The sequence below is a fragment of the Heptranchias perlo genome, chromosome 39 (assembly GCF_035084215.1).
Source record: "Heptranchias perlo isolate sHepPer1 chromosome 39, sHepPer1.hap1, whole genome shotgun sequence".
Classification (NCBI taxonomy): domain Eukaryota; kingdom Metazoa; phylum Chordata; class Chondrichthyes; order Hexanchiformes; family Hexanchidae; genus Heptranchias; species Heptranchias perlo.
In genome coordinates this window covers 2,619,855-2,635,808 of record NC_090363.1, presented here as the reverse complement: position 1 = coordinate 2,635,808, position 15,954 = coordinate 2,619,855, and the positions used below count along the sequence as shown (strand labels likewise).

Below are 15,954 nucleotides of genomic sequence, written 5' to 3'. Positions count from 1 at the left end.
AAAGGACAGTGTCTGACCCACTGTCCCGCCCAGTCCCAGAGGGGGAAAGGACAGTGTCTGACCCACTGCACCACCCAGTCCCAGAGGGGGAAAGGACAGTGTCTGACCCACTGTCCCGCCCAGTCCCACAGGGGGGAAAGGACAGTGTCTGACCCACTGTACCACCCAGTCCCAGAGGGGGAAAGGACAGTGTCTGACCCACTGTACCACCCAGTCCCAGAGGGGGAAAGGACAGTGTCTGACCCACTGTCCCACCCAGTCCCAGAGGGGGAAAGGACAGTGTCTGACCCACTGTACCACCCAGTCCCAGAGGGGGGAAAGGACAGTGTCTGACCCACTGTACCACCCAGTCCCAGAGGGGGGAAAGGACAGTGTCTGACCCACTGTACCACCCAGTCCCAGAGGGGGAAAGGACAGTGTCTGACCCACTGTCCCACCCAGCCCCAGAGGGGGAAAGGACAGTGTCTGACCCACTGTACCACCCAGTCCCAGAGGGGGAAAGGACAGTGTCTGACCCACTGCACCACCCAGTCCCAGAGGGGGAAAGGACAGTGTCTGACCCACTGTACCGCCCAGTCCCAGAGGGGGATCCAGCAGGTCTGACAGTGAGTAAACAGCAGACAGTCTCGAACACTCACTGTTTAAAGCAAAACCCAATTTTGAAGAATACTCAGTGGTGTTGGGAGCCCCTCTCCTCCCACTCCAGGGACTTGAGCACAAAATCTAGGCTGACACTCCTGGTGCAGTACTGAGGGAGTGCTGCACTGTCAGAGGTGCCGTCTTTCAGATGATTCGTTAAACCGAGGCCCCGTCTGCCCCTCTCGGGTGGGGGTAAAAGATCCCACGCCCACTATTTCAAACAGCAGGGGGGAGTTCTCCCCGGTGTCCTGGCCAATATTTATCCCTCAATCAACATCATTAAAAACAAAATTATCTGGTCATTATTGCTGTTTGTGGCATCTTGCTGTGCACAAATCGGCTGCCGAATTTCCCACATTACAACAGTGACTACACTTCAAAAAGGACTTCATTGGTTGTAAAGAGCTTTGGGACGTCCTGAGGTGGTGAAAGGTGCTGTAGAAATGCAAGTTTGTTCTTTGATCCTCACCTTCTATTGTAGGCCGCTTCTGTAATTCTGAAAAACAAGAAGGGGAGAGAATGAATCATTAACATCGCAGAGCCTCTTGGGAACTGGACGGAGTTCGTGGACCGACCAATCCCGTCCACCACCACGCCCCGCGCAAGAACTGATTGGAAATGAACGCTGCCCTACACTGTCCGGGATTGGACAATAACAGACGTGGAACATTCTCAACGGTCCAACAGAATCTCGGGACTGAGAAACTACTCGTGATCTCACTGCATCTCCTCGATACGTCAATACGTATACATTCCGGTATATTCCGAGAGATGGACGGGCTTGGTGGAGGGGAGATAGAGGGGGGAGGGGGAGGAGGGAGAGTCAGAGGCGATTATTGGGCGGAGATGGAGGTGGAGGAGGTTATTGGGCGGAGCTGGAGGTGGAAGAGGTTATTGGGTGGAGATGGAGGTGGAGGAGGCTCCTGATATACCCACCCCTCAGACGTGCCCAATGCTGGCACCCCCACCTCCCCCTGTTCTGCCGCTGATTTCTCACTCATATTCCCCCCCCTCCCCAAATTAATTCTCTGCCACTTCACCACCTGTCTTCAAAAGCCTCTCTCTCGTCAGTCCTCACTCCCTTTAACCTCACAGATAATGAGGTTCCATCCATCTCTCCTCCACTGAATTCTCATGAGACGTTTATCTGCACGAGACTCTAAGATGTTGTTGGGTCAGTTGCTAAAATTTTTTTAATATATTCATTCATGGGATGTGTGCGTCGCTGGCGAGGCCGGCATTTATTGCCCATCCCTAATTGCCCTTGAGAAGGTGGTGGTGAGCCGCCTTCTTGAACCGCTGCAGTCCGTGTGGTGACGGTTCTCCCACAGTGCTGTTAGGAAGGGAGTTCCAGGATTTTGACCCAGCGACGATGAAGGAACGGCGATATATTTCCAAGTCGGGATGGTGTGTGACTTGGAGGGGAACGTGCAGGTGGTGTTGGCCCCATGTGCCTGCTGCCCGTGTCCTTCTAGGTGGTAGAGGTCGCGGGTTTGGCCCTTTCTATACACGAAAGTTGACCGACTTCAACTGGGGGAAATCACGAATTCTCGTCCTGTCAGATGGCAGATATCCCGTACCTTTGATATCCTTCTGTTGATTCCTGAAGTACACGAACAGGCCTGCGACGAGGGCAATGACCGTGAACAATATCAGCAGGAAGGCATACAGCCAGCCTGACATCTTGGGAAAGAATTCAACTGGGGAAGTAAAACAGAAGAAATTACTTCAAAAACCAACAAGAAGATGCAATAACTCAGCTGGCCCTCTTCACCTCCATTGTTGTCCCTGTGATCCGGAATTAATGAGCGTTCCTCAGTACCACCTGGAGTACTGTGCACAGTTCTGGTCTCCATATTACAGAAAGGATGTAGAGGCACTGGGGAAGGTGCAAAAAAAGATTCACAAGGATGATACCAGAACTGAGAGGATATCCTTATCAGGAAAGGCTGAACAGGCTGGGGCTCTTTTCTCTAGAAAAGAGGAGGCTGAGGGGTGACCTGGTAGAGATCTTTAAGATTATGGAAGGGTTTCGATAGGGTAGACGTAGAGAAGATGTTTCCACTTGTGGGGGAGACCAGAACTAGGGGGTCATAAATATAAGATAGTCACTAATAAATCCAATAGGGAATTCAGGAGAAACTTCTTTACCCAGAGAGTGGTGAGAATGTGGAACTCGCTCCCACAAGGAGTCGTTGAGGTGAATAGTGTAGATACATTTAAGGGGAAGCTGGATAAACACATGAGGGAGAAAGGAATAGAAGGATATGCTGATAGGGTGAGATGAAGTAGGGAGGGAGGGGGCTCGTGTGGAGCATAAACACGGCATGGACCTGTTGGGCCGAATGGCCTGTTTCTGTGCTGTCGTTTCGGTGTAACTCGATGATGTAAGTTAGCAGCTGCTTTTGGCAGATTTTGTTTGCCCAAAAAAAAAATCTCTCTCTTCCCTTCCCACCCCACCAAACAGGCCATCTGACCAGAAGGACCTCATCACGGGGAAGTTTTGGTCGGGAGTTTGGGTGGGGGTGGAGGTGGAGCTGAACCCAAGTCCCGCTGCCCAGTGCGGTCGGGTTCATTCCATTGAAGGGCGGGCTGCGTATCACGGATCGTCAAGTCTGAATGCGAGATCCCAGGGCGTTGGGCCGGAGGTGAGGCCCAACCAACCACAGAGGCACGAGGCAGGCCGTTCGGCCCAACGGATTCATCCTCTCCTTGAAACCTACAACTTCCCACAACGGAATCCAACTGTCCCTCTAGTTGACTCCAGAGGTTTTCCTGTTCCCCATTCCCCTCCCCCTCCCCTATCCAGCGAGCTCCTGGGATCGATCAGTGGGTTGTATGAAGAAGCATCTCTGACCATCATCGCTGGAACTTGCCTTCTGCCCATTTGTCCCCTCGGTCTGGTCGTTACTAGCCTCTTCTACAGAGAATGAATCACCTTGTGTTGGTCCAGGGCCTTTCACACCCTCACAACGAGCCCCACGTGCCCATAGTCGATAAACGTTCTATTCATTGGAACAGGAGGAGGCCATTCAGCCCCTCGAGCCTGTTCCGCCATTCAATGAGATCGTGGATGATCTGTATCTCACGCACCTCGATACATGACGCCCCCTTCCATTTGCCTCATTTTAAGGCGAAAGAGGCCGAAGATTTTCTAACCTTTCCTCATAACTCATTCAACTACTACACCGTGTATTTATACAGCACCTTTAATGGAGTGAAACGTCCCAAGGCGCTTCACAGGAGCGATTATCAAACAGAATTTGTCACCGAGCCACATAAGGAGATATTAGGACAGGCGACCAAAAGCTTGGTCAAAGAGGTAGATTTTGAGAAGAGAGAGGAGAGGTTTAGGGAGGGAATTCCAGAGCTTCGGGCCTAGGTGGCCGAAGGCACGGCCGCCAATGGTGGGGCGAAGGAAATGGGGGAAGAGGATGGACAAAAGGCCAGAATTGGAGGAGCGCAGAGATTTTCTGAAACTAGGGGCGGGCCCTAGTCCCGACTCTAAGCCAGAAGGTGGGTTTCCTGGCAGAGCTCAGGCAATCCTTGCATTAGACACTGTCAAACACCACAACTCCTCCCGATTCTACCTTCCCCACCCCCCAGCCCATTAAACCCAATCAGTAGATCGTTTTGAGTTGATCGATAAAGCTGCAGAAATTGTCGACAGTGTGTAAATATCCCTCGCCCCACCCCGCACATCTTTCTGCAGATCGTCTCACACGTATGCGCGCGCACACACACACACACGCATACAAACATACACACACGCATGCAAGTACACGCATACACAAGCAGGCACTCGCGCATACAAACACACACACACACACACACACACACACACACACACACACAGGCAAACATGTTTGTCACTGACCTGGGACGTGGAACTGAGCACCGAGCGTTTTGTTCAACCTCTCATTCCGCAGCAGACATCTGAAGCTGTTCCCGGATTCGCCCGTCACTTCGATGAAGCTCTCCACTTTGAAGAATCGTTTGGGATTTTGCTCCGTTGCTGTCTGGACCTGCTCGGTCAGGACTTTCCCGTTCTGGTCACGCCATTCCAACACCGGAGCAGGGAACCACTGGTGGGAATCGCAGAGCAGCTTGATTCCACTTCCCGTGTACTTGAACAAGTTGATGGAGGGAACGTGCCCTAAACCTGCCGATGGAATCCAGCCGAGTTCTTAACGCCAGCAACGAATGGAGTTACAGGAGAGAAGATCGCACCGTGTCAGCCCAGGCTCACCGGGCCGCGCGCACACTCTCTCGTCCCCGGTTCAGAGGGTCGTGGGCGCAGTCCCACTCCAGAGACGTGAGCACTAAATCTAAGCCGTCGTTCCCAGCGCAGTACTGAGGGAGCGCTGCACTGTCGGAGGGGCCGTCTTTCGGATGAGACGTTAGACGTCTGCCCTCTCAGGTGGACGTAAAAGATCCCATGGCCACTATTGGCAAAAGAGCAGGGGGGAGTTCTCCCCGGTGTCCTGGGCCAATATTTATCCCTCAACCAAAATCACTAAAAAACAGATTATCTGGTCATTATTGCTGTTTGTGGGACCTTGCTGTGCGCAAATTGGCTGCTGCATTTCCTACATTACAACAGTGACTACACTTCAAAAAGTACTTCATTGGCTGTAAACCACTTTGGGACGTCCTGAGGTCATGAAAGGTGCTATATAAATGCAATTCTTCCCGTGAGAGAGTAAAGTAAACCAGAGGCACATAAAATCACCAGGTCATCGAGTATAAAAGAGACATAAAAGCTAGGGCTTTGCTTATGGGCCCGTTGGCTCAGTTGATAGATGCACCGCCCAGTGTTGCAACAACCACTTGCATTTACGTAGGACCTCAAACATCGGGAGATATCTCGAGGGGCCGGCCCAGAGCTGGGAGCGAGGTGGATGCTGAGGTCGGAAGGGAGAGGTGGGGCAAAAACTTGGGTAAAGAGATGGGTTTTGAGCAGGTTCGCGAGGGAGGAGAGGGAGGTGGAGAAGCAGAGATGTTTAGGAGGGAATTCCAGAGAGTAGGGTCTGTGCTGCTGAAGGTTCTGTCATCAATGGCGGAAGGAGGGAGGGGGAGAAGAGAAGGAGGGAGAAGAGGGATTTACAAAAGGGGAGAGTCGGAGGAATGAAATGCGAGATATAAACGCAGGTGAAAGGAAAGAAAGAAAAAACTTGTACTTTTATACAGTGATTTTCACCAACTCGGAACATCCCAAAGTGTTTTACAACTAATGAAGTATTTTTGAAGTGTAGTCAGTGTTGTAACGTGGAAAACCCCACTCTCAAGGACATGAAGAGCTAAGATTCACCCACGGGAGGTCTGAAACACAACACCCAAACGTACCTGCAGTAAAATGGGTAAAAGGGACCCAGAAACCGAACAAGGGCAGCAAAGGAGCACCTCCTCATTACTGACAGCTTAAATCATGTCTTCAAACACCACGGAGAGAGAGTTAAAACCCTCAGCCTTCTGACTTGGGAGGGCGAAAGTGTGACCAAATGAGCCAAGCTAACACTTGGGAGGGGGGAAAATTATTTTTAAAATTAATCCCACTCTTAATCATCTAGACTGATTTTAAACACTGCATAAAAAAAATTAAAACCAAGCACTGGGGCTCATTTCTAGAGGGATAGAATTGAAAAGCAGGGAAGTTATGTTAAACTTGTATCGAACCTTGGTTAGACCACACTTGGAGTACTGTGAACAGTTCTGGTCTCCATATTATAAAAAGGATAGAGAGGCACTGGAGAATGTGCAAAAAAGATTTACTAGGATGATACCAGAACTGAGAGGTTATACCTATCAGGAAAGATTGAACAGGCTGGGGCTCTTTTCTCTAGGAAAGAGAAGGCTGAGGGGTGACCTGATAGAGATCTTTAAAATTATGAAGGGGTTTGATAGGGTGGATGTAGAGAAGATCTTTCCACTTGTGGGAGTGACCAGAACTGGGGGCCATAAATATACAATAGTGACTAATAAATCCAATAGGGAATTCAGGAGAAACTTCTTCACCCGGAGAGTGGTGAGAATGTGGAACTCACTCCCACAAGGAGTAGTTGAGGTGAATAGTGTAGATACATTTAAGGGGAAGCTGGATAAACACATGAGGGAGAAAGGAATAGAAGGATATGCTGATGGGGTGAGATGAAGTAGGGAGGGAGGAGGCTCGTGTGGAGCATAAACACCGGGATAGACTAGTTGGGCCGAATGGCCTGTTTCTGTGCTGTTAATTCTATGTAATAAAACACTACAGGAAAACAGAGTTCAATCTCGCGATCAAGAACACAAGAACGGATCCCAAAGGGCCACTCACTTGCCACGTTCAGGCTGACCATGCCGTCTTCAAACCCTGTGACCGGCGACTCGACGAAACACTTGTAGCCCCCCTGGTCAAGCAGCTCAACATTCTTCAGCATCAGGGAGACGTTCCCTTTCTTGAATTCCTGCACAAAGAGTTGGGTCCTGTCCCGGTACATGGCCTGCTGGCCATCGTTCTCGTCCTGCCCGAACCTGTACAGGTGCACCAGTGCGCCACCCCTGGTCCACCGGATCTCCATGGCCTCCAGGGGGGTGGTGGGGATCAGCTGGCACTCCAGCACCGCCGTCTCCCCCACAGCGATCACAATCGGGTGCTGCGAGCAAATCACCTGGAACTGCCCTGGAAAAGCAAGGAACAGCCCTCAGCGAAGGTCGGAGGGTGGAGGTGGGGGGGGCCGTCTCGCACGGTCTTGCTGAGGTGTGTTAAAGGGGCTTTGTCTTCAAGAAATTAAGTGTCAAGGCAAACTTTTACTCCTGTGTTCACCAACTCTACGTTGATGTGGAGGGTGCAGAGGAGATTTACTGGAATGGTACCAGGGATGAGGGACTTCAGTTATGTGGAGAGACTGGAGAAGCTGGGATTGTTCTCCTTAGAGCAGAGAAGGTTAAGGGGAGATTTAATAGAGGTGTTCAAAATCATGAACGGTTTTGATAGAGTAAATAAGGAGAAACTGTTTCCAGCGGCAGGAGGGTCGGGAACCAGAGGACACAGATTTAAGGCGATCGGCAAAAGAGCCAGAGGGGAGATGAGGAAACATTTTTTTACGCAGCGAGTTGTGATGATCTGGAATGCGCTGCCTGACAGGGCGGTGGAAGCAGATTCAATAATAACTTTCAAAAGGGAATTGGATAAATACTTGAAAAGGAAAAATCTTCGGTGGGCGGGGCTAACTGGATAATTCTTTCAAAGAACCGACACAGGCAATATGGGCCGAATGGCCTCCTTCTGTGCTGTATGATTCTACGATTGGCAGTGGAGAGGAGGTGGGGTTTGAAGCTCGGTGGAGCAGGGCATCAATGTTTCACACGGTCTGGGCCAGGGAGCGGAGAGGAGGGGGAAGTCAGTAGCAAGGGAAGAGGTGGGGGCTGAAGACAATGGCTTTAGTCTTCTCCAATGATCATTGATGGAAGCCGCGAGACCCCCCCCCACCAATGACTCGATACTGGACAGGCAGCCCGAGAGGACGAGGGTGTGGTCATCGGTCAAGACAATTGCTGCCAAGCCCCGCGACAGTGGTTAGTTAATTAACGGACAGCATTTAATTTTCATTTTTCTCCCCCCAAACACATTCCTCTTGCACACAATCAATAGTACGCGAGGTGGGGTTTGGGGTGTTTGAGGGGAGTATTGCCGTCTCTCACCAGCCGCCAGCGTAGAATGGATCCTGAGGGTGAGAATCAGAAGCAGGGCCGAGGGCAACATCCTCTCACTGAACAACCGAAGCCTGTCCGCGTAGGCCCTGAAAGACAAGAGGTTTCGTTAGGGATCGAGAGTCGCCTCCTTCACTCTCAAATTCATTCTTTTTTCTTTTCAGTTCATCTCCTCCCGCCCCGCCCCGCCCCCTCCCTCCCCAGTAATTGCTGGGATAGTGCACAGGAAGCTCCCAAGAAAGAAAGACTTGCATTTATATAGCGCCTTTCACGACCTCAGGACATCCCAAAGCGCCTTACAGCCAATGAAGTACTTTTGAAGTGTAGTCACTGTTGTAATACAGGAAACGCGGCAGCCAATGTGCGCACAGCAAGATCCCACAAACAGCAATGAGATAATGACCAGATAATCTGTTTTTTTAGTTATGTTATATTGGCCCCAGGACACCGGGGTGAACTCCCCCTGCTCTTCTTCAAAATAATGGCCGTGAGATCTTTTACATCCACCTGAGAGGGCAGATCGGGCCTTGGTTTAATGTCTCATCCTCCAAGGACCTTGGTCAATCTTCTTGTCTGAGGCCCGGAGAGCTGGCCGGCCAGTTGAGTTTGGAGAGGTGGGATGTGAGTCATCCCAAATGAATCCGATGCTAGCCTCACCTGATATTCACACTCACACTTCCCAGTAGCTGTGCATTCACACTGTCAACATAGTGTCAGCTGGATTTAACAGATCCCATCGAGTCCCACTCCAGAGGCTTGAACCGAAAATCTAGGCTGACACTCCCAGCGCAGTACCGAGGGAGCGCCGCACCGTCGGAGGGCCAGTACTGAGGAGGGTCAGTACTGAGGGAGCGCCGCAGTGTCGGAGGGCCAGTACTGAGGGAGCGCCGCACCGTCGGAGGGTCAGTACTGAGGGGGGTCAGTACTGAGGGAGCGCCGCACCGTCGGAGGGTCAGTACTGAGGGGGGTCAGTACTGAGGGAGCGCCGCACTGTCGGAGGGCCAGTACTGAGGGAGTGCCGCACTTTCGGAGGGCCAGTACCGAGGGAGCGCCGCACCGTCGGAGGGCCAGTACTGAGGGAGCGCCGCACTGTCGGAGGGTCAGTACTGAGGGAGCGCCGCACTGTCGGAGGGTCAGTACTGAGGGAGCGCCGCACCGTCGGAGGGCCAGTACCGAGGGAGCGCCGCACCGTCGGAGGGCCAGTACCGAGGGAGCGCCGCACCGTCGGAGGGTCAGTACCGAGGGAGCGCCGCACTGTCGGAGGGCCAGTACCGAGGGAGCGCCGCACTGTCGGAGGGCCAATACTGAGGGAGCGCCGCACTGTCAGAGGTGCCGTCTTTCGGATGAGACATTAAACTGAGGTCCCATCTGCACTCTCAGGTGGATGTAAAAGATCCCACAGCCACTATTTGGAAGAACAGCAGGGAAGTTCTCCCTGGTGTCCTGGAGCCAATATTTATCCCTCAACCTGTGGATTATCTGTTCGTTACCACATTGCTGTGTGTGGGATCTTGCTGTGTGCAAATTGGCTGCCGCGTTTCCTACAGTCCAAAAAGTACATAATTGGCTGCAAATGGGGATGCTCACTGATGATTACATAGTATTCAGTTCCATTCACAACCCCTCAGATAATGAAACAGTCCGAGCCCGCATGCAGCAAGACGTGGACAATATCCAGGCTTGGGCTCATAAATGGCAAGTAACATTCGCACCAGACAAGTGCCAGGCAATGACCATCTCCAACAAGAGAGAGTCTAACCACCTCCCCTTGACATTCAACGGCATTACCATCACCGAATCCCCCACCATCAACATCCTGGGGGTCACCATTGACCAGAAGCTTAACTGGACCAGCCATATAAATACTGTGGCCACAAGAGCAGGTCAGAGGCTGGGTATTCTGCAGCGAATGATTCACCTCCTGATTCCCCAAAGCCTTTCCACCATCTACAAGGCACAAGTCAGGAGTGTGATGGAATACTCTCCACTTGCCTGGATGAGTGCAGCTCCAACAACACTCAAGAAGCTCGACACCATCCAGGACAAAGCAGCCCACTTGATTGGCACCCCATCCACCACCCTAAACATTCACTCCCTTCACCACCGGCGCACAGTGGCTGCAGTGTGTACCATCCACAGGATGCACTGCAGCAACTCGCCAAGGCTTCTTCGACAGCACCTCCCAAACCCACAACCTCTACCACCTAGAAGGACAAGGGCAGCAGGCACATGGGAACAACACCAACTGCACGTTCCCCTCCAAGTCACACACCATCCCGACTTGGAAATATATCGCCGTTCCTTCATCGTCGCTGGGTCAAAATCCTGGAACTCCCTCCCTAACAGCACTGTGGGAGAACCTTCACCACACGGACTGCAGCGATTCAAGAAGGCGGCTCACCACCACCTTCTCAAGGGCAATTAGGGATGGGCAATAAATGCCGGCCTCGCCAGCGACGCCCACATCCCATGAACGAATTTTTAAAAAGTGCTTTGGGACGTCCTGGGGTGGTGAAAGGTGCTATATAAATGTAGGGTGAATGCGGCCTGAATCCACGCTGAGGGAGTCTCACCCCCCACCTTCAGACTCAGGGCGACCAAATTCCCACCACCCGACTCGATGTGAAGCCGGAACCGCGGGGCCTCCTGACCAACTGGGAACGGCCAGTTCACTGCAGACCGGGGATCGACCCCGGGCCCTTTGCTGGTGTTAAATCCCCGGTCAAACCTTCCACACTCCCCCGGCCCACTCTGGCAGGAGGGAGGCAGTGAGCAGCAGATACAAAGTCGCAATTCCGGACTGAAAGTATCCGCCCGGGGGGTCACGCCGTATCCGCCCGGGGGGTCACGCCGTATCCGCCCGGGGGGTCACGCCGTATCCGCCCGGGGGGTCACGCCGTATCCGCCCGGGGGGTCACGCCGTATCCGCCCGGGGGGTCACGCCGTATCCGCCCGGGGGGTCACGCCGTATCCGCCCGGGGGGTCACGCCGTATCCGCCCGGGGGGTCACGCCGTATCCGCCCGGGGGGTCACGCCGTATCCGCCCGGGGGGTCACGCCGTATCCGCCCGGGGGGTCACGCCGTATCCGCCCGGGGGGTCACGCCGTATCCGCCCGGGGGGTCACGCCGTATCCGCCCGGGGGGTCACGCCGTATCCGCCCGGGGGGTCACGCCGTATCCGCCCGGGGGGTCACGCCGTATCCGCCCGGGGGGTCACGCCGTATCCGCCCGGGGGGTCACGCCGTATCCGCCCGGGGGGTCACGCCGTATCCGCCCGGGGGGTCACGCCGTATCCGCCCGGGGGGTCACGCCGTATCCGCCCGGGGGGTCACGCCGTATCCGCCCGGGGGGTCACGCCGTATCCGCCCGGGGGGTCACGCCGTATCCGCCCGGGGGGTCACGCCGTATCCGCCCGGGGGGTCACGCCGTATCCGCCCGGGGGGTCACGCCGTATCCGCCCGGGGGGTCACGCCGTATCCGCCCGGGGGGTCACGCCGTATCCGCCCGGGGGGTCACGCCGTATCCGCCCGGGGGGTCACGCCGTATCCGCCCGGGGGGTCACGCCGTATCCGCCCGGGGTCACAATGTATCGGCCCGGGGTCACAATGTATCGGCCCGGGGTCACACCGTATCGGCCCGGGGTCACAATGTATCGGCCCGGGGTCACAATGTATCGGCCCGGGGTCACACTGTATCGGCCCGGGGTCACAATGTATCGGCCCGGGGTCACACCGTATCGGCCCGGGGTCACAATGTATCGGCCCGGGGTCACAATGTATCGGCCCGGGGTCACAATGTATCGGCCCGGGGTCACAATGTATCGGCCCGGGGTCACAATGTATCGGCCCGGGGTCACAATGTATCGGCCCGGGGTCACAATGTATCGGCCCGGGGTCACACTGTATCCGCCCGGGGTCACAATGTATCGGCCCGGGGTCACACTGTATCGGCCCGGGGTCACACCGTATCGGCCCGGGGTCACACTGTATCGGCCCGGGGTCACACTGTATCGGCCCGGGGTCACACTGTATCGGCCCGGGGTCACACTGTATCGGCCCGGGGTCACACTGTATCGGCCCGGGAAATTGACGCCAGGTTTCGGGCAGCGCAATTTCGTCCATCCGGCCTGGGCTCCGCCGGGAGTGACCCTGGAGGCAGGAATATCGTGTGAATAAAACCGGATTAAAGATACAACCAACCGGGTGAAACACACCCGGAAACTGACCCGGACCCGGACCCGGACCGATTGCCCGCGGGTCCGGGGGGATTTTAATTCCATTAAACGGGTCTCAAAACTCACCGGTTGATTACTGTGCGTGACCGAAACGCTTTATTTTAACCCCAATTTCCGGTCTCTCCGCCGAAGGAGCAGCTTCGAACCCTGTCCCCGGCCCGACTTTCGCTTTCCATCCTCTTAAAGGCGCAACCTTCTTTAGTGTCGGCCAAACGATTGTTCCTCCCCCTCCCAGCAGATGGCGCTGCTTTAAAGGGATTGTGCATCCAGTGACTATTCGGCCACAGCACCGCCCCCCGGCTGATCCGCCAGTGTCAGGGCGGGGGGTGAGTGAAAGGAAAGGATTTGTGTTTTATTCAGTGATTTTCATCACCTCAGGATGTCCCGAAGTAATTTCCAGCCAATGAAGGACCTTTCCAGTGTCGTCACTGTCCTAATGCAGCAGCCAATTCGCGCACAGCAAGATCCCACAAAAAAAGTGATGTTGGTCGAACGATATCGGCCCAGGACACCGCCCCTACTCTCCTTCAAACCTGTACTATGGGATCTTTTACGTCCACCTGAGAGGGCAGACGTGGGCCTCAGTTCAACATCTCCTCTCAAAGGCAGCACCTCCAACAGTGCGGCACTCCCTCGGCACGGGAGGAGGCTATTCGGCCCATCGAGCCCGTGCCGGCTCCATGTAAGAGCAATCCAGTTAGTCCCACTCCCCCCGCTCTCTTTCCCCGTAGCCCTGCAAATTTTTTCCCTTCAAATATTTATCCAATTTCTTTTTGAAAGCCACGATTGAATCTGCCTCCACCGCCCTTTCAGGCAGCGCGTTCTACAAGGGAATGAAAATGATAAATTGAGAACGGCATTTCTGGCTGAACTGCGGGATACGAGACGTGGACACGGGTTGAAACTAGTAAAAGGTAAATTCAGGACGGACATCAGGAAATTCTTCACACAAAGAGTGATTGACATTTCGGATAAACTCCCAGATAGAGCAGTGAAGGCAAAACCCTGGAATCATAGGAACAGGAGGAGGCCATTCAGCCCCTCGAGCCTGTTCCGCCATGAAATCAGATCATGGCTGATCTGCACCTCAACTCCATTTACCTACCCTTGCTCCTCGATGCCCTCACCCAACAAATTATCCATCAATCTCAGTCTTGAAAGCTCCAATTCACCCACAGCTCTTTTTTGGGGAGAGAGTTCCAGATTCCCACTCCCCTTTGTGTGAAGAAGTGCTTCCTGACATCACCCCTGAACGGCCCGGCTCTAATTTTAAGGTTATGCCCCCTTGTTCTGGACTCTCCCCCCACCAGAGGAAATAGTTTCTCTCTATCCACCCTATCAAATCCTTTAATCATCTTAAACACCTCAATCAGATCACCCCTTAATCTTCAATCCTCGAGGGAATACAAGCCCAGTCTGTGTAACCTGCCCTCATAATTTAACCCTTTTAGCCCCGGTATCATTCTGGTGAATCTGCGCTGCGCCCCCTCCAAGGCCAATATATCCTTCCTGAGGTGCGGTGCCCAGGACTGAACGCAGTCTCTCCAGGTGGGGGTCTAACCCAGGCTGTCTACAACTGAAACTGAATCATTTCAGAGACAATTGGATGATACAAAAGGGGGAACAGTAGGGTCTCATAGATGAATGAATTAAGATGGGCCGAATGGGCCTTCCTTATCTGTAAGGAAGCTGTGATCTTGCAATGATGGTCCAGGAGGATGGGAACTTTTCTGTTTGAATTATCTGTGAGTAATAAGTTTTAAAACAGTTTTATTTTGATTGGGGAGAGGGGGGAAATCACACCAAAATTCCAAGGTTGTAATTAACACGGAAGGTGCTGGAAATAAGATGCCAAGATAAGTACACGAAGGAGAAAGGAATAGAAGGATATGCTGATAGGGTGAGATGAAGTAGGGAGGGAGGGGGCTCGTGTGGAGCATAAACACCAGCATGGGCCAGTTGGGCCGAATGGCCTGTTTCTGTGCTGTAAAATTCCATGGAATTCTTTGTAATACTATCTGAAAAGATGAACGATTTGTTAACATTTCAACTTATCTCATAATGGTCCGTGATCAGGACTGCACATCCCATTGGTCAACGCTCTTTGAATAAGCCTATGGGATTCTCCTCAGTGAGCAAGTACACCTCCCGGTGAGGTACACTGACCAGGTCCCACCCCTGCCCTCAGCTCAGCATCTGACCCCATATCCGCTCCATCACCAAGGCCGCCTACTTCCACCTCTGTAACATCGCCCGTCTCCACCCCCTGCCTCAGCTCATCTGCTGCTGAAACCCTCATCCGTGCCTTTGTTACCTCCAGACTCGACTATTCCAATGCTCTCCTGACCGGCCTCCCATCTTCCACCCTCCGTAAACTTGAGCTCATCCAAAACTCTGCTGCCTGTATCCGAACTCGCACCAAGTCCCGTTCACCCATCACCCCCTGTGCTCGCTGACCCACATTGGCTCCCGGTCCGGGAACGCCCCGATTTTAAAATTCTCATCCTTGTTTTCAAATCCCTCCATGACCCTCGCCCCCCTCCCTATCTCTGTAACCTCCTCCAGCCCTACAACCCTCCGAGATCTCTGCGCTCCTCCAATTCTGGCCTCTTACGCATCCCCCGATTTTCATCGCCCCACCATTGGCGGCCGTGCCTTCAGCTGCCGGGGCCCTAAGCTCTGGAATTCCCTCCCTAAACCTCTCCGCCTCTCTCTCCTCCTTTAAGACGCTCCTTAAAACCTACCTCTTTGACCGAGCTTTTGGTCACCTGTCCTAAAATCCCCTTAAGTGGCTCGGGGTCAAATTTTGTTTGATAATCGCTCCTGTGAAGAGCCTTGGGAAGTTTTACTGTGTTAAAGGCGCTATATAAATGCAGGTTGTTGTTGTTGTTGTTGTTCCTCCTCCTCCTCCTCCTCCTCCTCCGGGGTGGAGATATGACACCAGTTGGCCTCAGTGCCCCTGGCCCGTGTGCGTGTAAAAAAAAAAATTCACAGACTGTTGCTGCCCCTGATCACCGACCCAGAGCCTCCTGCTTTTTGGGAGCTGCGACGCTCCGCGTGGCCGAATATCCGGCCTCTGCTCACGCGGTGGCCACTCGGGTGAGGGGTCGGTGCCTGTTTGGATCCAGGCCCAGTCTGGGGGGGGGGCAGCGTCAGCGACTTCCGGAGAGCGGAGGAGCTGAGGGAAGCAGCGGACCCCGCGGGGGAACAGGCCTCCTGCCCGCTGGCATCAAGCTGTGGCTGTAGATGGTGCTGTTGGCCAGGTTTGGGGAGGAGTTGATGTGTGGAGTGTTGTGTTGGGGGGGTTGTTGCTGGGAGGTGTGGAACGGGTTAAACAGGAGGTAGCAACTTCTACAAGACAGCACAACAAAGGCAGGCGAAGTGCGTTC

The 15,954-nt window shown here is 53.8% G+C and overlaps 1 protein-coding gene across 1 annotated transcript in view; it reads right to left on the bottom strand.

Moving 5' to 3' along the window:
- Positions 1-12,760, bottom strand: part of LOC137304967 (uncharacterized) — a 79,507-nt gene extending 66,747 nt beyond the window's left edge. The window contains exons 1-6 of the mRNA XM_067973743.1: positions 12,632-12,760; positions 8,323-8,420; positions 6,956-7,300; positions 4,517-4,825; positions 2,220-2,339; positions 1,109-1,135 (exon numbers count right to left, since the gene is read on the bottom strand). Coding sequence (XP_067829844.1) covers positions 1,109-1,135; positions 2,220-2,339; positions 4,517-4,825; positions 6,956-7,300; positions 8,323-8,383 — 862 coding nt within the window. The 5' untranslated portion in view covers positions 8,384-8,420; positions 12,632-12,760. The remainder of the gene's footprint in view (positions 1-1,108; positions 1,136-2,219; positions 2,340-4,516; positions 4,826-6,955; positions 7,301-8,322; positions 8,421-12,631) is intronic.
- Between the last annotated feature and the right edge of the window lie 3,194 nt (positions 12,761-15,954).